The 19,405-nt window shown below is 38.5% G+C and overlaps 1 protein-coding gene across 5 annotated transcripts in view; it reads left to right on the top strand.

The window, feature by feature from the left end:
• The first annotated feature begins 1,381 nt into the window (after window positions 1–1,381).
• Window positions 1,382–19,405, top strand: part of DMTF1 (cyclin D binding myb like transcription factor 1) — a 45,364-nt gene continuing 27,340 nt past the window's right edge. Inside the window, exons 1-6 of one of the 5 annotated variants that reach the window (XM_086696787.1) lie at window positions 1,388–1,534; window positions 3,286–3,425; window positions 11,289–11,411; window positions 12,777–12,893; window positions 14,667–14,789; window positions 19,145–19,239. In XM_086696787.1, coding sequence (XP_086552913.1) covers window positions 12,785–12,893; window positions 14,667–14,789; window positions 19,145–19,239 — 327 coding nt within the window. In that variant the 5' untranslated portion in view covers window positions 1,388–1,534; window positions 3,286–3,425; window positions 11,289–11,411; window positions 12,777–12,784. Of the gene's footprint in view, window positions 1,535–1,564; window positions 1,927–3,285; window positions 3,426–11,288; window positions 11,412–12,776; window positions 12,894–14,666; window positions 14,790–16,326; window positions 16,434–19,144; window positions 19,240–19,405 lie in introns of those variants that run through there. The other 4 variants (XM_086696788.1, XM_025929627.2, XM_086696789.1 and 1 more) reach the window with 4 other exon arrangements.

Raw genomic sequence — 19,405 nt, 5'->3', positions numbered from 1 at the left:
ACTGTTTCTCAAAGTGACTGTAACCTTTTGCATTCCCACTAGCAATTAATGAGAGTTCCGTTTGTTGCACATCCTCACAAGAATTTGGTGTTGTCTGCGGATTTTTTTTTAGTCATTCTAATAGGTGTCTAAAAGTATCTCGTTGTCGTCCCTTTGTGAAACCCAGCATTTATGGCTGAGAAATTATTTTACTGTAAATAGCATGGTAATAGGTACCACTGGTGAAAACTAAGTACATTTGGCTTAAAATCTAAATAATAAGTTTCTAAACCCGTGTCAGTGTGGTTTTTTGTCCTCCTCCTCCATGTTTCTTTGATGAATTATTCTTTCCACAAAGTCTTTCAACTATACTTTGTAGTCAAAGGAAACCACAACCTTGTGGCAAAATCAAAACATGCTAAGATAATGGAGGGGGAGAAGTTACTAAGTATTACTAATCTCATTAATTCCTTAGGACCAATTTAGTAGTACATATTCACGTTCTGCAGAGCCTTTGTTTGACCTTTACGACTGATGCTGGCTACATTCCCCTTGTGTCAATGTAGTGTGAGTCTACACAAAGCTGTTGGAATCAAGAACATCAGTCAAGTCTAACTTTTCATCTCCCTTCATGCCAATACAGAAAAAAGACTACAACGTATTTAGTTTTATAAACAAGTAAATGAGTTCGGAATCATACAGAGTTGTAACAGTTTCACACCACTACACCAAAAGATTTTCAACGCCTTAAAACTCTACAAACAAAATCTCTGCCAGGGTCTCATAGAGCTTCTAAAAGGCTGGTCTAGGGGCTCGGTCCGAGTATAGGTCCTTCCTAAAAGCTTCCCACTTACTCAAGAGCAGCTGGCTTAGAAAACCTACGCTTCAAGACGGACTGTGCATTATAGTAGCACCTTCCTTCGCTCACAAAGGATACATTTGACCAGAACATCACACGCCCAAAGAGGGAACACCTCACACCGAGCGCCTAGGGCAACGCAAACTAAGTGTGAAGGGCCACACAGAATTTCCAACTTTCTTTTGCATCTAGACACGGCATTCACTCCGTTCCACACCCGGCTGTCTCCGCTCTGAGCTCTGCGAATTTATGAAACTCGGCCAGCGGGGCGCCACTGCCACCAGAGCCAGAAAGACCACAGTTACGCCCAAGAAAGATGGGCCTTCTTTACAGCATCAGCAGCAGAATTGTCAGTACCGAGGTCTCCCAGTAGGAAAAGAGAAGCTGCGGACCGCAAACGAACGTTACCCAGAACGGTACCGAAGCTCCAATTACCCGAGACCTTTTTTCGCGCTCCGACTTGGTCGGAAGTGACGCGAGCAGCCAACAGACACAGCAGTCCCGAGGGAGCGGAGCGCGGGAGGGGGAGCGTGCGGGGGCTGGGGGCGGGGCGCGGCCGTAGCTCCGTTTCCGGTGGCTCGTCGCGCTCGCTCACTCCAGCTGCAGCCACTCTTGCCCGTGGCTGCTTCCTCCATCCTGGTATTTTTTGGAGCCTCCATCCTGGTTCTTCCAAAGTGCCCGGACCCAAAACAGGAAGTAAGTGCGATGGAACCTTCAGGTCCCAACCGCCGCCAGGGCCGCTCCGCCCAGTGGAGCCTGTCCGGCCCCCTTGCTGCCATCCTGTTCCCGCCGGCTGGCGCAGGCTCTGGGCGCCTGGGCACCGCGGGCGGGGTCGGAGCTGGGCCTTCGTGACGCTGAAGCTGCCGTTCCCGCACGCTCAGGCCAGGGCCTCCCTCTCGGGGCCCGGCCCGCGGCAGTGGCTCGGGCTACTGAGTGGGGTAGCGAGCGGCCGCCGAGGCGCAGCAGCGATCCGGCGGGGGCGGAAAATGGCGGCGGCTTCGGAGGAGCTAAATGGCGCCGGGACCCCTGGGGGTGGGGTGGGCCGAGCCGAGAGCTTCGGTAGAGAATTGGGCCCGAGAATGCAGAGAGTAAGGGAGCCTTAGTTGCTTTCTCTTGGTGTTCCTTTTTTGTTTATTTCCTTTTCAGGTTTATGTAGTCCATTGAAGGAGAGGTGGGCTTGAGAGAGTTGGGCGGGTCTTGTCCCCCCTCCCCCTTTTTTTCTTTTACCTTGTTTGCGTCTTAGACTCTTCCATCTTTTGGGATTCATTGTAGCTCTGCTATTCAAGGCCCGTGCCGAAGGAATCGGGGTTGCTTGGCCATAATATGTCAGGCTCTTTTAAGAAGGAGGGGCAGGGACTAACTGCGAGTGAGAGTGCCCTAGTCGAGCCGAGAACAGTAAAATGTGTCTGCAAAGTAGTAATCGTCATATGTTGAGTTCTGAATGAGTTTTTAAATTTTTTAATCTTCTTGTCCTTAAAAATATACTTTGTTTTGACCCATTCTCCGGCATAGATAGGACAGTAGAGGTGGCCAAGTGCCGTTGTATGCAGTTGAATGATACAGCATGTATTTTTATAATAAAAATATTCGGTGAAGTTAAGGGGAGGGTTATAATTACATGAAATATAAGTCAGGACTTATCTCTACTTTGCATGATTGAATTTGGAAATTCAAATGCAGTGTGTGGTTGCTTTTCTCATAACTTGATTGATCGTCTGTGTTCCTCCTGACAGGCGAGGCAGCTTGTTGGGACATCCGATAAAATGCGTATTTTGTAGGGTGACTTTCGAATATGCAATGTTGTCAGCATAGAATATACCGTTTCGAAATTTTTGATCTTGTACTAATTATACTTTTTAATTCGTGAAAGACGATTAACCATTTATAGCGTTTAAGCTACAGTCTAAGAAAATATTCTTCCATTGTGTTGAAAGTTTTACAAACGGAAAATCTTTTTTTCTTTTTCAAAGGTTTTCATATTTTCCCATTAGGATTCTTTCTGTGAGCTGGCTTTAAATTTGTTCCCAGCTTTTTAGTATCACTGTTTTCTGGTTAGTAATTTGAGTAATTACCACCACTGTAACATTTAAAGACTCTGGTGATAATAGGCCGAAAACGTAGCGTTTTACTAAGAAGGTGTAGTGATAAGAGATGATTTATTAGGCTCAGATACAGAAATTTAGTTGTTTTAAGAAAAAATTAAAATTAAATCCCTCAGCCTTAGGAAAAAATTGCCAGGGTGTAAAATTTGATGTGAGAGTTGTTTCATTCACCAGGGACAAAAAAACAGCTTGAATTTGTCAGGGGGAAAAATTGTATACAGTTTTGAAGAAAAATACATTTCATGTTTTGTGATAATTTTATCTCATTATTTTTACTTCCATATACTTATGTGCCACCAAAAAGCTAATTTTTTTTTTTTTTTTTTTTTTTTTTTACCACTTTAGTTGATAGGCTCACACCAAAATATGCTTTTGGGGACTGATCTAGAATCTGCATTTTCTGCGTGAATCTCTTTAATTGATTGCAGTTGAGCTAGATGGTGGAGCCAAAATGCTATTGCCCTGTCTTCATCTACAGTTAATCAGTAAGTACTGGGCATTGCATTCTTGCTTAGAACTTTAAGTTCATACTTTGAGCAGTTAGATGAATAAATATATACTCTATATTTCAGAATGTTGAGATTTTAAAAGTATTTTGAGAGGAAGCAGCCACAAGAACATTTTGGAATTAGGATTCGATCTTTGGAAGCAGAGTGTGGCTGGAAAAGGATTACTGATAGAATTATATCAAAAGAAGACGTATCCCCTTGAGTCTTTTTTAAGTTCACTTCTCTTTACTGGTTTTTTCTTTTTCTTTAAAGATGGGGCAAGTTTATCTCCTTTCACCCTGAGGCAGTGAGAGAGAGAAGCCTATTTGTAAGGTTAGAAATGGCTAGTTACTGTTGAAATAAAAACAACAAAACTAGTCCTTCCCTTCCCCCCACATAACGCCTTTCTTTTTATTCACTTCACTTATCTCTCCAACATCTACAGACCCTATAGTTTTTATTAACGTTGTAATAAATTTGTATGTCCTGACAGTAACCTCTCATTATTATAAGCAGTTGCTTTTGTCATGCTCCATTAAGTACATTGGCTTAAGTTAACACCTGTGAAGATGAATGCACTAATGTGAAACACGAGCATCCCTAGGGATTTACAACCTGGCACATAGATGTTAAAAATTTAGTGGGGCAGGGAAGTTTTTTGAAGTATTGAGGTCCTAGATCACACTGAACACACACTTTCATTTGTTGCGGAACGTCAAAAGTTTCGAATAGCAATGAAGTTTAGGAAGAGTTCTAATGTCTTAGAGGCTGCTTATTTAACAGGAGATGGTAATCTGTCTTCTTGGAATGGAGTTTTCTTTTTAATAGTCAATTTTCTCTTACTGCCCTAATCGTCAGCACTTTTTTCCCCCATATAAAAGAATTGTTTTTGAATTGCTGTACCTTTAAATGCTTTGTAATTTCAGTTCCAAAGCTTTTTCTGTCCTCAAAGGGTATGAAGTGACCTGAGAAAATGATAAACTGTGCCAAGTATGCTAAATGTACAGATATATTAAATGTTTGTGTGTGCTTTCGTATCATCGCCCCCTCTTTTTTTCATTTTGTGAAGAAAATCCTTGTAATAGAAATCACAAATAGGTTTTGGTTTTGTTTTGATTCCATAAAGATAAATGATAAATAAAAGAAGGAACCTGTTTAACATGTCTGCTGCTTCAAGTTTTTGGGAAGATACTCCATTCCATGACTGAATCCCAGAAGCTGTCAGGAAAAGGCACACTGGAGAGCCCTTTATGAACAGTTTTTAACTTTATTTATTTACACGTTCCTTTTTTTTAGCTGTCATTTTGGCTATGTACACTGTTGTCAGGCCATTCTTCCAGCAGTGGGTTGTGAACACTGATCTTTATTTACCATCATTTAAAGAGCTTCTAATGGTACCTTGCATGAAGTGCTCAGTTTTGAATGAATAAAATTTTTAAATGTAGCCAAATACAAATTATAAGCTCTTAAATCATGCACTGGGTAAAAAATATTCTTTCTTTTTAATAAGCAACATTGTTGCCAGACCAGGTATGAAATGCTACACCTTGAAATGAACCATGTTGCCAAGAAATCTCTTAGACATTGTTTTCAATTGTCCGTAGTTAAAATCAAAGCGTAAGTGACTAAAGCCTATTAAAATAAACTCAACAAACAACTATTGATATGGCATACAGCTATATTTTGCCACTAAAACTCAGCTATTAGTGATCATTTGTTACCTTAGTCTAGTATGCTTTATGTTCATTTGTAGCTTTGCTTCTCAGACTTTTCCACAAAGTGTACAGAAAAGCAAATCCCCATGGGCCTGGAACAACAATCCGAAGCATTCAACCTCAAGTCCCTATTCCTATCTTGAATAAAATCAATATTCTGCAGATTTCTATTCTGCCAGCCCGCTGTGTACACATGTTGAGGATACAAGTATTTGTTAATTATTCTCTTCCACTAAGACTTTCTAATTAGCAAGGAGGTTTATTCTTTCAGATTTTCAAACACATCTTTATTAAATATTACTAAGCAAATCCACTTATAAGCATGTCCTAAGGCATTAGTTATATGCAATGATCGGTATGTTGATGGTCAGTATGAGGTCTTTATAATAGTATGACCTCAAAGAAAAATGTTCATTTATAGGATCATGGTTAGGTAAACTTAGATACTAAGTACCCATTAAAAATGCTGTGGAAGAGTAAGTAGACCTAGTGAAAAATACTACGAAAAAAATAAGTGCAAAAAAGTTCTAAAAGATGTGACAGTATGTTTGGAAGAACATCACAAAAACATTACAGAGGAGGGGTTCCTGGGTGGCTCATTCAGTTAAGCGTCGACTCTTGCTTGACCTTGGCTCCGGTCATGATGTTGCAGTTCGTGGGATCAAGCCCTGCATCAAGTTCAGCACTATCAGTGCAAATTGGGATTCCCTCCCTCTCTGCTGCCACCCCCTGCCCCTTTGTCTCTCAAAATAAACTTAAAAATATATATATTTAAAAAAGAAATAACTGCAGGCTCAATCCCATACTGCTGCAGTAAAGGTTGCAATAAAACAAGTCAAATGAGTTTTGGTTTCCCAGTGCATGTAAAAGTTCTGTTTATACTTTACGGTAGTTCATTTAAAAACGTGAATAGCATGTCAAAAAAATCAATGTGTATACACATGCATTGTATGTATATTCAATGTGCCTATATTAAAAAATATCACCTGAGCTTTCAGCTAGTCTTAATCACTGATCACAGATGGCCACAGCCAGTATACAGTTCTTGGGAGCTTATACAATGGGAGCTTAGGGGTGATGCCCCCCTGGGCAGTCAGAAATCCATGTATAACTTTTGACTCCCCCAAAACTACTAATAACCTACTCTTGCCGAGAAGACTTAATAATAACAGTCAATTAACACATTTTGTATGTTAAGTGTATCATATATTGTATTCTTACAGTAGAGGAAAAACGTGGCTAAGAAAATACATTTACAGTACTGTATTGTAAAAAAATCCACATATAAGTGGACACATTCAGTTCAAATATGTATTGTTCAAAGGTCAACTGTAATAAAGAAAAAGTTGGAAATAGTTTGAGAATTACCAAAATGTGACACAGACCTGAGTGAGCTGTTGGAAGTATAGCGTGGATAGGCTTGCTTAATGCAAGATTGCTATAAACCTTCAGTTTATAAAATAACTCCCTTTCTGTGAAGCATAATAAAATGAGTTATACCTGTATGTAGATTCAGTTGATGAAAACACCAGTCTAAGATAATCCATTGAATAAGAACTTTCCATCAATACCAGAATGAAGTAGGACGAAGGATTCATTTCTTTGAATTCTGTATTAAACACTAGATCCAGAGTTGTTCTTTTGTTCTACGTTAAATAGGGTTCTCACTCATTGGGAGCTTTAGATGAAAAGAAATATATTTATCATTTAAATGCGAATATAAATGTTCCCTTATAAGCGTTCTGTACCACGATCTCTCTGGGCGATCTTCTGTTTAAAAAGTACTTGAATGCCACCAACTTAAGTTTGTCTTGATAGGTCTAATCCTGTTTGTTGAATTCCAGCTTCCACCTATCAACTTAATATCTTCATTTGAATGTCTTATAACTTTATTCATACAAGCAGTAATGCAAATACGTAATGAAATATATCTAAGTGCCCCCAAACTCAGCTGTTAAAGCCAGAAGCCTAGGAAACAGCTTGAGATAGTTCACTTTCTCTTAATCTCCATCATCTCTTCATTCAGCAGATCCTGTCAACACTACCTCCAAAGTATATCCTTTTTTCAGCCTCCTTCCTTTGACTGCTTTCATCTCTTCTGACTTACCTATCCATTCTCCATACTGCAGTCTAAGTGATCTTTTAAAAATGTAAATTATATTCCTCAACTGAAAATCGTCCAAGGATTTGTATGGCCTTGTGAGATCTGCCCCAGTCTTTATCTCCAACCTTCAATTCAACTGCTCTCCCTCTTTATGGAAAGCCTCTGCGATACCAGCTGTGGGGTGGTTGTTTTTTTTTGTTTTGTTTTGTTTTTTTTCCTGCAACAGGCCAAAGCAGTCCCACTTTAGGGACTTTGCCATTGCTAATCCTTTGGCTACCTTGCAGTTGTGTGCTGTAGTGATGTCTCCTCATCTTGCTGCTGAGGCAGTGGAAAGTAGCCTTTAAGGTACTGTTCAGTGTTGGTAGTATGATACCATTTCTGTAAAAAGAGGATGTGTAGGAAGAATAGGAAGGGCTGTATTGACTTCTCAATGCATAAGATAAGTGTGAGGAAGCCTGAGAAATTGATGAGTTCACCTATACAGGGAGGGGGGCTGGATGACCGGGGAACTGGAATGGGAAGTAGACTAAACTGTATAACCCTCTTTATATTTTGAATTTTGAATCATGTAAATGTGTTACCTAATAAAAATAATTGAAGGTAAAACCAGGTCAGTTTCTTAAATGTTAATAATATTTAAGATATTTAAGTTAGACCTTGTAGCTCTAACTATGGTGGGAAATGGGAGAGACCCCTGGAAAATGAGTCGAGAGCAAGATGGTAAAAAAATAAAAGTGACTACCATATCCCCAGTGCCTAGAGAGCGCCTAACATGTAGATAGTAGACATGTGATAAATATTTGTTGATTGACCACATATGCTTGTTAATTTGCACAGCACCTTAGAACCATTTACTAGTCTCAAACATGAGTTGCTGGACTTTAAAAACCGAACCCAGATTTCTTATTTAAAGCTGGTACACCGCACACTGCCTGGAATCACCTGTAATCAATACAGCTTGTCAAGAATGAAATACTGATTGCATCTAGCTAGCTGTTTCAGACTCCCTTTTTTCTTACACTGTTATCACACTTTATCTCCATATTGCCTCAAATCTGCCTTTATTTTTTCTTAGAGTTTTGGATTCATTTGGGTCCTGAGAGGACATTGATTAAAATGCTAAACCTGTGACTATTTTGCACCTATCAAATGAAGTCTTGTGCTGTTTCTTGCTTTGTGCTTTCTTTTTAACAAAAGAACGGTTGCCAGGAATAGAGATTATACTTCCTTGGTTTGGATATAAATTTGAACAACATTTCTGGAAAACTGATCAGGCAGGCCAGGTCAGAGGACTCAGAAGGGGTCCCACAGGACCAGCCAAAAGGGTTGTAAGCTTCACGCAGGATGGAGATGAGGCTCAAGCCAGCAAGAAGTGAGGACAGAGTTTAATGAAGATATTGGAGACAGCAGATACAGAGCATCTGGGAGACTCAGAAAGGAAAAGGAGCATGAGTCTCATCTTTGCTTGGGGGGGTCTGGAGTTTTTATTAAGGATAGTGGCCTGGTGTACATGTCCTCTCAGGCTTCTAGTAACTGATCAAGGACGAGTGCTCAGGTGTCCTCGATAAGTCACTTATCCTCTGGAGCCAGGGTCTTTTGTCAAGGTGTTTGGAGTCAGTGGTCTTGGAGAACTTTCATGAGGACCTCACCTGGCCACTTCAAAGTTGTTATCAGTTGTAGTGGAAGACGTCAAAGAAATAATTAACTCCTTGACCCTTACAAGGGGGACATATATCAAGGCATGTGTAAGGTGGGAGTGCAGGTATTGGCAAAAATAGAAGCAGGAAAACGAATAGAAACCAGCTCTTTTTCATAGGTCCTTTACAGTTTCCCTGTCTCAGTGTGACAAGAGTTCTAAATTTGGGGGCACCTGCATGGTTCACTCAGTTAGGCATCCGACTTGATTTTGGCTTAGGTCGTGAACTCACAGTTCAAGCCCCACATTGGGTTCCACTCTGTCAGTACAGATTCTCTCTCCCTCTCTGTCTGCCCCTCCCCTTGCTCATGCTCTGTCTCTCTCCCAAAATACATAAGTAAAATTTAAAAAATTTAGAAAGTTCTAAATTTTGTTATTTTCTTTCATGTAATAATTTCCATTAATGTTCAAGGAAATAGAGTATATAAATGTTCCAGTATGTTTTAAGGAAATGAAAAATTAGGAAAAACAAATGTCCATCGATAGGGTCATTGTTAAATAATGTCATTTTTTTAATATGGTGTAAATTCTAAGTGATACAGAAAACTTCAGTTAGGTACCTAGCTTCAGTTAGGTTTCATCATACTTTTTATTTTTTTTTTAAATTTTTTTTTTCAACGTTTTTTTCATTTATTTTTGGGACAGAGAGAGACAGAGCATGAACGGGGGAGGGGCAGAGAGAGAGGGAGACACAGAATCGGAAACAGGCTCCAGGCTCCGAGCCATCAGCCCAGAGCCTGACGCGGGGCTCGAACTCACGGACACGCGAGATCGTGACCTGGCTGAAGTCGGACGCTTAACCGACTGCGCCACCCAGGCGCCCCCATCATACTTTTTAATGTGAATTAATTCTTTTTATTTTTTTTAATTTTTTTTTTTTTGTTTATTTATTTTTTTGGGACAGAGAGAGACAGAGCATGAACGGGGGAGGGGCAGAGAGAGAGGGAGACACAGAATCAGAAACAGGCTCCAGGCTCTGAGCCATCAGCCCAGAGCCCGACGCGGGGCTCGAACTCACGGACCGCGAGATCGTGACCTGGCTGAAGTCGGACGCTTAACCGACTGCGCCACCCAGGCGCCCCGTGAATTAATTCTTAAAAAGCTAAATATAAATTGCTTGTACACTGTAGCGTATACACGTTTACAAACATACACAAAGAGAGTGAACTCTGCTTTTGGTAAGTTTATGGATTTTTTTTTAGAATTGAATTTCTCTATCTTCAGTATTACCACCTTTTAAAGAAAATTTAATGGATTCAGAAATAAGAAAAACATGAAATTTAATAGTTGACTGGAGTTGACCCTAGTAGGATCTCTACCTTTTCACTGCAGACTTATTTATGAGTAGCAATTCTCCAAATATAACCATCTTGGAGATGAGTTCTAATTAGAACATTGCTAAAATGAAATGTTAATCATTAATTTTTGCTGAATCATTCCCTTGAATCTCGAATCCTGCTGTACTTTTTGATTCTTTGGTTGAAGCTTTGGGATGATAATGAGGAGTTTATTGAAACAAACCTTTAAAAATCATTTCAGATTTTTAAGTTTCACATTGCATTCAAGAGCTTGCTTGTAATTTACCTTTCTGGCTCAACTGTTGAGGGTTTCTTTTTTCCACAGATCTGTAGGCAGGTTTGATCACAGATAGGAAGGATACTGTTTGTAATGCTTTAGGATGAACTACCGTATTATGTATAAAGAAGTGTTAGTAAATTGTTACAAAGAAAAAATACAGTTACTGGTAACATTTGTGGCACTCTACATCTTGGGTCATGTTGCACATACCTTGGTCTACAGTTCATTGAACTAGTACCATAGTTTAGCCTATTTTTTCTGAGACTGTTTGCCTGTTGAGGTTGAGAAACTGCCTCTAAATGAACTTAATAGGTACAGATCTCATCATTTCTGCCTTTCACTGGGGAATACTTTTAGAGGCTGAGTTCTAAAAGGTCTGTTTAGAAAAGAATTCTGGGGGCGCCTAGGTGGCTCAGTTGGTTAAGCACCCGACGTGGGCTCAGGTCATGATCTCACGGTTTGTGAGTTCGAGCCCTGCATCGGGCTCTGTGCAGACAGCTCAGAGCCTGGAGCGTGCTTCAGATTCTGTGTCTCCCCTCTCTCTGCCCCTCCCATGCTCATGCTCTGTCTCTCTCTCTGTATCTCAATAATAAATAAACGTTAAAAAAAATTAAAAAAAAAAAAAAAGAAAAGAATTCTGGTTTTTGTCATTCTTTTTCTAGTTAAGACATCACAGAGGATTGAGGCTAGAGTGTCCTGGGCATACGGCTAGCACACAGTTGTTTGTTCTTATTAAGCCTTATTGTGTAATGCTGTTACTTTTTCAGAGTGTTGCAGAGGTAGGAATATGGGCGAGAAGCAATCTGGATAACATGAAAGTGATGCTGGTGTCTAAGGGAAGGCGACTTGATTCTGTGGGAAGGGCTATACCTGATCCATCTATTTTCTAGGTAAGCCTGCCTTTATTCCAAGGATGCCACCTTGTGTTTTGCAAGTTTTGGTATAACTTGATTGTGATTTCTATTTATCTTGAATTTGGGACCTGTCGTCTTTTATCATTGCAAAATGATGTCCTTTTAAGGCAGTGATTTGTATAGTAAAACCTGAACGAATCACTGGGTCTTCACCCTGTAAATATCAATAGATCTTAAGTTCTTCTGGCAAGCAAAAATGCACTTAAATAAATGGTAAATATATGAGCAGACTAACATGTTGTGTATAGGAACCAAATAAATACTGAGTGAGTAGTACACATTAAGCCTTATGGCTTCTTGTTTAGTTGGTAAAAAGTATGTGGACAAGAACAAAATTGAGTATTAAGGGAAAAACTTCATTGAACATTATAAAGTTAACTGGAATACTTCAGCCAGGCCCTTGATTTTAATTCAACACATTTCCTTCTGTTAGCCATGAGGTATTATACTGTGAGACTCTGATCATTCAGTCTGTCTGAACAAGAGGAAAATGATATATGTGTAAAATAGCAGGTGAAGGCCCTCTAAACAAAATCAGTTCTCTATTTCAAAAGAAGGCCTTGCACTATATCCATTTAAAAAGCAATTTGGTCAATGATGAATGTACATACTTGTTTTGGTATTATGAGGGGGGGGGAATGATGAGAATAATTTTTTAGTGCTCTTAGTTTCAGCTAATAATAGAGCTTAAATACTTGTAAAAAGTGTTTTGGAGAAGTAATTCTTAGATTTATCGATGCTTTCTAAGATAAAAGGTTTAATCCATCTTCTGAAAAAATCAGAAGTTAAACACCTATTTGAATGTATCAAAGTTGCCAGTAAATAAAAAGTGGTGAGAGTTTTACTGATAAGACCTCATATTTTATTGATGAAACAACTTGGAACAGAGTCTTTTTCATTGGATGTGGTAAAAACAAGTCTTTTTAAAAACTAAATGCTATGGGGGCTCAGTCAGTTAAGTGTCTGACTCTTGATTTTGGCTCAGGTCATGATCTCACGGTTTGTGAGAGCCAGCCCCACGTGGGGCTCTGCGCTGACAGCCTGGAGCCTGCTTGGGATTCTCTATCTTCCCCCCACCTCAAAATAAATAAACATTAAAAAAATGCTGTAGGTTTTTATTTAGAGAAGCAGATTCTTGCAGATTATTACATTTTATTCTGAATCATGGATATAACCTTTTGAAAAATTTCAAGTCTGAGCTGCCATTGGAATTTCACATAAAGAGCACTATATAGCACATATGAATTGTGAGGGGTTTTTTATGGGGAGGTGGGGGAAGTTGGGGGCTACTCTATGTTCATATTTGGGAGTAATTTTTTAAATCTGAAATCTATTATGTAGATTTGAGTATGAGCACAGTTGAAGAGGATTCTGACACAGTAACAGTAGAAACTGTGAACTCTGTGACTTTGACTCAGGACACAGACGGGAACCTCATTCTTCATTGCCCTCAGAATGGTAGGAAAACTTGCTGACATGTAATTATGGATCTTTCTGGATTTCTGGATTTCACATTCCCTTTGATGGTTATTACCCTGATTGACAGTTTGGGCTAGGATAATAGAAATGGGAGTTCTCTTTTTGGCTTATGAATTAATCTTAATTTATATTTTTATGTTTTTAAAATATACCTTTATATTTTTTTAATTTGCCATAAATTTGAACTTTTTTGACTTTCGTAGCTACTTTATAAGTAAGTAGAATGCATTGGGCCTCCAAAGATGATGAATTAACTGTAATTAACACTTTCTCTTTGATATCATTTGGTGCCGGCAATGTATATAGCACGTTGAAAAATGTAAAAGCAATCCTGTCAATTTTTTCTAGAATCTGTAGAAGAGGATTTTACGTGACTATTTGAATAAGATTTAATATCATTATCTGTAATCAGTTAAGATTCAAGAGGCTGAGGCTTGTGATTTTGTTGTCACTTCTCTACCTATTCCGTATTTATATTCATTTTGCTTTAAGTTTATCTTTGTTCAACCTAGGTTTTATCTTCTCTTCTCATTCAATACTTAATTTCTGGTAATTTATTCAAACTTGTGATTTTAAGTACCACCTACCTATTAAAATGATTCAAATTTCTGTCTTTATTCTGAATTCTTTGTGTTTCTCATAGACACCTTAAATATCACATGTTCCAAACTGAAATCTTTCACAAAATTCCGAGACCTGGTTCTCTCTTTCTTTCTCAATTTCATTACTTAGTATCCCAGATCATAAATGTGGTAGGAATAAACCCTTCTTTCATCTCCTACATTCATTCTATCATGAAGACTTGTTGATAGTGTTTTGTTTCTTGAGTCCATTGCTTCCTTGGTCTCAAGTTCCCCTTTCTTAGTTTAGAGTCTCATTTCTCACCTGGGAGGCCCCAGTAGCCTTTTAACAAGTCTCCCTGCTAATTCATCTTTCATACTGCCATTGACCTTGGTCATGATGCTCAGTATTGGAGGAAGGTTGTTTTTTTTTTTTTTAAGTTTCACATGGTTTTTAGAACACAGTGATGGCCTCCTACCATGTCAATTTTTCTGCTAGCCTCCCTTCCTGCCACATTTCATATACCTATGTCCTAGTAATTCATAGCTGTCTTCATTTTCCTAACACACCTTAAGCTTTTCATACTGTACTGTCACCACAAATAATTATTCCTAGTGCCAGTAATATTCATTTTCCCCTGGTTTCTGTTCATTCAAGTTCTTTCCAGTTCAACACACTTCTTCTGGGAAACCTTCACCTGTAGTCTAAATTAAGTGCCTCTCCCCTCTGCCCATGAAACCTTCTTCATTCCCCTTGCATAGCTCTTAGAACACAATTTTGAAATTGTCTGTTTAGTCATCTCCTCTATTACCCTGTGAGTGCCTCGACAGTCAAGGGTGTCTGTCATTGTTCTGTTCGCAGCACTTAGCACATAGTAGGCATTCAGTAAATAACTGAGTGAATTGAATAACCAGCCCTGTCTTTGCATGTGAAATATTTGGAAAGACAGATAGTTAGTAGTACAAAAGTGTGATGTTTAAAAAGTAGCACCTCTCTTCATAGTTCTTGTCATAAGAATAGGAGCTGAGGCCCTGCACTGGGGATAGAGACGGCAGTGTCGTTGGGGGTCCTACTTGCACAACTGGGTTAACTGAGCAAATAGATAAGATGGTTTCACACTTGTTGAAGATGTGGGTTTTTCTTCATTGGTTTGAAGATTTTTGAGATTTTTGTTTTATTTTGTTTCATTAGAAGCTGATGAAATAGACTCAGAAGATAGTACTGAACCTCCACATAAAAGGCTTTGTCTGTCTTCTGAGGATGATCAGAGTATTGATGATTCTACTCCTTGCATATCAGTTGTTGCACTTCCACGTAAGTCACCACGTATGAAGAACGCAGTTCCCTTTTGAAATCTGATTTTAGCTTGTGCGAGATCAAGTTGGCATTTCAAGGTAGACTTAGACCCATTGTTTTTCTCTTCATTTAGTCAAAAAACCTCTTTTTACTAATACTTAATGAGCGGGCATGGCTCTAAATGCTTTTGCATATGTTGCCTATTTGAATTTTTTCAGCCTTTTTCATTGACAGTTATCACCCTCCCCACCCCAAGCTTTTTTAGACATTTTCTCCTGATCATGCTCTCCCCAGTGAAATTGTAATACCACAGATACACTGGTGTGTGTGTGTGTGTGTGTTTTAATGTACTGTATGTATGTAGTGTTTTAATAACAAAGAGGATACTTTTTTTCCACACACACCCCTCCTAGATGCAAGCATATTTTGCCCTCATTGAGAAAGCATGCTGTAGAGTAGGTATTATGATCTCTGTTTCATAAATTTTTTAGGAAAACTAAGGCACGGAGAGATACAATAACTTGCCTAAAGTCATACCCAAGCATTCTGGTCTTTGAGAACTTTGATTTTGCACTCAGCATCAAGCGCAATCACATCTTCATCCAGTTGGAAAAAACTAAGATTAGGTTTTCATCATGGCAGACTTTGTCTTCACACATAGATGTATACTCTTTATTTAGAGTTTATTGTTTATCCAATTGAACAGAAACCATTTTCAGTTTACTGTGAGACTTTATGGAAAGACAGTATTAATGTTAAGATTGCTAATATTGCTTCCAGTGACGTAGACAGACATATGTATTTCCAATTAAATGATCTTTACTCCTAGTGATGATTCATACGATTTTTTTAAAACTCCTCTAATTTGACCATCATTAGGTTGTGATTCAGCCATGATTGGCATGTCTATACAGATACAATCCTATATGGACATTTTCCAAGCTAGAATATTTTGAATTCAGATATAATTAACATGTAACATATTAGTCTCAGATGCACAACATGATAATTTGGTATCTGTATATGTTGTGGAATGAACATAATAAGTCTGGTTAACATCTGCCACCACACATAGTTAACACTTTTTTTCTTGTGATGAAAAGTTTCAAGATAAGTTCTCTTAACATTTTCCAACAATACCATAGAGTATTCTTAACTATAGTCCCCATGCTGTACATTATGTCCCCAAGACATAAAATAAGATGAAAATATTTTATTAAGCCAGAATTTTTGAGGGATTATTTTGACATAAATTAAGACTGGTTAATTCATTTGGGTAAAGTTGAGTACCTTGATCATGACTGTAGGTTCAAAGTCCATTTGCTATTATATTCTATGTACGGTGTCACACTGAACCCTTCACACCCTCTTTCACTTAACTGGGTATGATAATATGGACGTACTGACCTGAGCTACTTGCTGTGGGGTCAGAGCATCATCACATATGGAGAATGTTCTAGAGCCTAATATTTACAGTAGTACTAAATTTGTGAAAAGTGGGCTTGAAGTATTGTTCCCTAGATTTGTAAAAAGCATGTTGATAAAATCAACGTAGGAAAACTTCTCCATTAAAAAGTCACGTAAAAAAATGAAGTCCTGTATCATCACCATCATCTGGGACTGACTGAATGGGCAAGTCGTTGTTTGCTGGACTTGATGGAGGTAAATACTAGTTTTTAAAGATTTAACTTCAAATTTCATTTTAATGTTCACGTTTTCTTTACATGCTTTATAAAACTGATAAAAAAAATTTGTTCCTTAAAAAATCTTAACTCTCATGTTAATCATTCTAAATCACTTACAACTTCTTATTGTTACTGTCTGTCACCACATTTTCTCCATTCCCTACTCATAGTTACAACTCTTGGTGGTTATTCATTTAGATGATTGTTGCAATACTTTATCCTCTTCTGCCTTTTGTTCTCCATACTACCTCATTAATTAGTCCCATTACCTCCTTTGGTATTACCTGTTAAGTGGAGTCCGTTTGTGATCTACTTCAGACTTTGTTTTTGTACCAATACTTCCTTTCTTCCCAGGTTACTTTCTTTAATCCTCTCTAACACTTGGAATCCTTTGCCCCTCAGGGACCCACTGATCTTAACCACTTTTTCATTGTTCCTTTTCCACTCCCATCTTTTATTTCCTCCCTACCAGGTTTGGCTCATAATTAATCATTATAATCACTGTTGAATTTACCCTCAAATCCTTTTTTTCCTTCTCTCACTTCATTGTTTTTAGTGAAACCACAATCCTGGTTAAATATGCCTGGTTAAATATGTCTATACTGGCACAGCTAATTGAAAAACAGCACAAGCAAGCTGAATGATCTTATTTTAAATTCATGATCATTAACTTGAGGTGGGCTCATAATGTTGCCTGCCAGTCACGCCACACTTAACAAATGAATGGTTTTTTCTCCCACTCAGAGATGACTTTCATACATTCCTGAAACCTCCAGTATTTTCTCTACCTTTGTTACTCTCAACTGATAGCCTTGCTTCTACCCTACTGAGAAAATTGAAGTAGTCAGAAGATAATTTCTGCCAGTTTCCACCACTACAAATGAATCTGTCCATATGAATCTGTGTCCGTATGTTCCTATCTTTTCTTCTCACTAAGGCCAGCCCTTCACTTTACTAGATCCCATCCCTTCTACCTACTCAAGGACATTGTTGGAGGATTTCTTCCTTTCTCACGTGAATCATTAGCTTTTCTTTCTCTACTGGATCGTTCCCATCAGTGTTAGAAACCTACTATAATTTCTTCTTTAAAATAAGACGTCCTGTTAGCCCACTTTGGGCTCCCCTCCAGCTTCTCCTCTTTCCTTTAGAGCAGAATACTTTGAAAGAATCCATATACTTCCCTCCATTTCTTCTCCCATTCTTCCTTAAACCCACTCCAGTCTGGCTTTCATCTCTGTCACTTCACCAAAATTGTTCTTCCCAGGTCTCCAGAGACTATCTTGTTGCTAAGTCCAGTGATGAATTTTTTGTTTTAGTCTTTGTCTTCACTTGATCTATCCACAGTTTTTGACAGTATTTATTACTCTGAGAATATTTATCAGTCTTCTCTGAAATAATGTCTTTTGGCTTTCAGGGAACCATTCTTCTAGTTTTCTTCTACCTTTCTGTCTGTGCCTTCTGAGTCTCTTAGGCTGACCTGTCCACATGTCCCTAGTCTCTAATTGGAGTGCTCCAGGACTCCATTCTTAGGCTGCTGCTTCTGTTTTGTTTTCTCATTCCCTAGAATTGGTGGTTTTAAATCCTGTCTCTTGTGATCATGTTCAGATTTATTCCAGTCCAACCTTAATCTTAACTCTAGATGTTTAGTAGGTATCTCAAAGTAGTGTGTTTAAAACCAACCCATGAAACTTCTTAAATTAAATTTGCTGCTTCTACAAATCTTCCCATTTCATTAATGGCAGGTACATTTTTCTAGTAGCTCTGATTTTTAAAACTTTAATAACATCCTTTTGTTGTCAATTTCTTTCATATTTAGTTTATCCACAAATCCTGTTGGTTCTCATATCAAAATATATCCACAGTTTGAACTGCTCATCATCCTCACTTGCCTTTGGCCCTGGGCCAAGTCCCTGACTTCTCTAACCTGGATTATTGAGTTAGCTTCTTAACTGATTTCACAGTGCCCTTGCCACCCTTCAGGCTGTTTTCTTGTTAGTAGCCAAAGCAATCCTGTTAAAATAAAAATTAGATTATATCACTCTGTATCTTCCAGTGGTTTCCCATCTGAGAATTAAAGCCAAAGTCTTTACATTAGCCTACAAGTCCTCACAGAACCAGTCCTCTGGTTACACTATCCTACTTGCCATCCCTTTGAACAGTCCAGATGTGCCCCCATCTCAGAGTCTCTGCCCATGGCTTTCCTTCTGCATGAAGTGCTCTTTCTTAGGATACCTGTGTGACTAGCTCCCTTTCCCATTTTGTTCCAAGTCTGGGTTCCCATTTTGTTCCAAGTCTGGGTTACTTCTCTTCTCCTGTTAACTAAAATTTCAATCTTCTCCCCCCAGTACATTCCCTTTCCTGCTTTACTTTTTTCTCATTTATCAACACCCAACATAATATGTTCATTTCGTGTCTTCCTTACTAGAATATAAGCACCATGAAGGCACAATTCTGTTTTATTTGCTCTCTGCTGTCTTCCCACCACCCAAAGCATTACTTAGTGTGTATTAGGTGCATAATGACTTTTTCTTAAACATATATATATCTGTATCTTTATAGACATAGACTTAATTGGCAAGGAATGTGCTAGGAAATTAGACGGTCATGTATTTTTTCCCATGGATTTTATTTTTTTAATAATTAGAACTTGCTATTATATTGGAATTGAATTGTTCTTTCTTCTTGAAGTTTCAGAAAATGATCAGAGCTTTGAGGTGACCATGACTGCAACCGCAGAGGTGGCAGATGATGAGATTACTGAGGGAACTGTGACACAGATCCAGGTATAGTGAGTCTTTTTACTGACTACAAGAGGATTATCCTTAACACATACCTTAGGTGATAAAATGATGAGAACATAATTTGTCTGACAAAGGACAGAATTGAGGTAAGATTTATTATTTCATTCAGGTTTCCAGTCCCCACTTGTATGAATCTCACAATAGTAGG

Source organism: Puma concolor, chromosome A2 (genome assembly GCF_028749965.1).
Source record: "Puma concolor isolate L17-30 chromosome A2, mPumCon1.1.hap2, whole genome shotgun sequence".
Taxonomy (NCBI): domain Eukaryota; kingdom Metazoa; phylum Chordata; class Mammalia; order Carnivora; family Felidae; genus Puma; species Puma concolor.
This window is presented reverse-complemented; position numbering and strand designations above follow the sequence as displayed.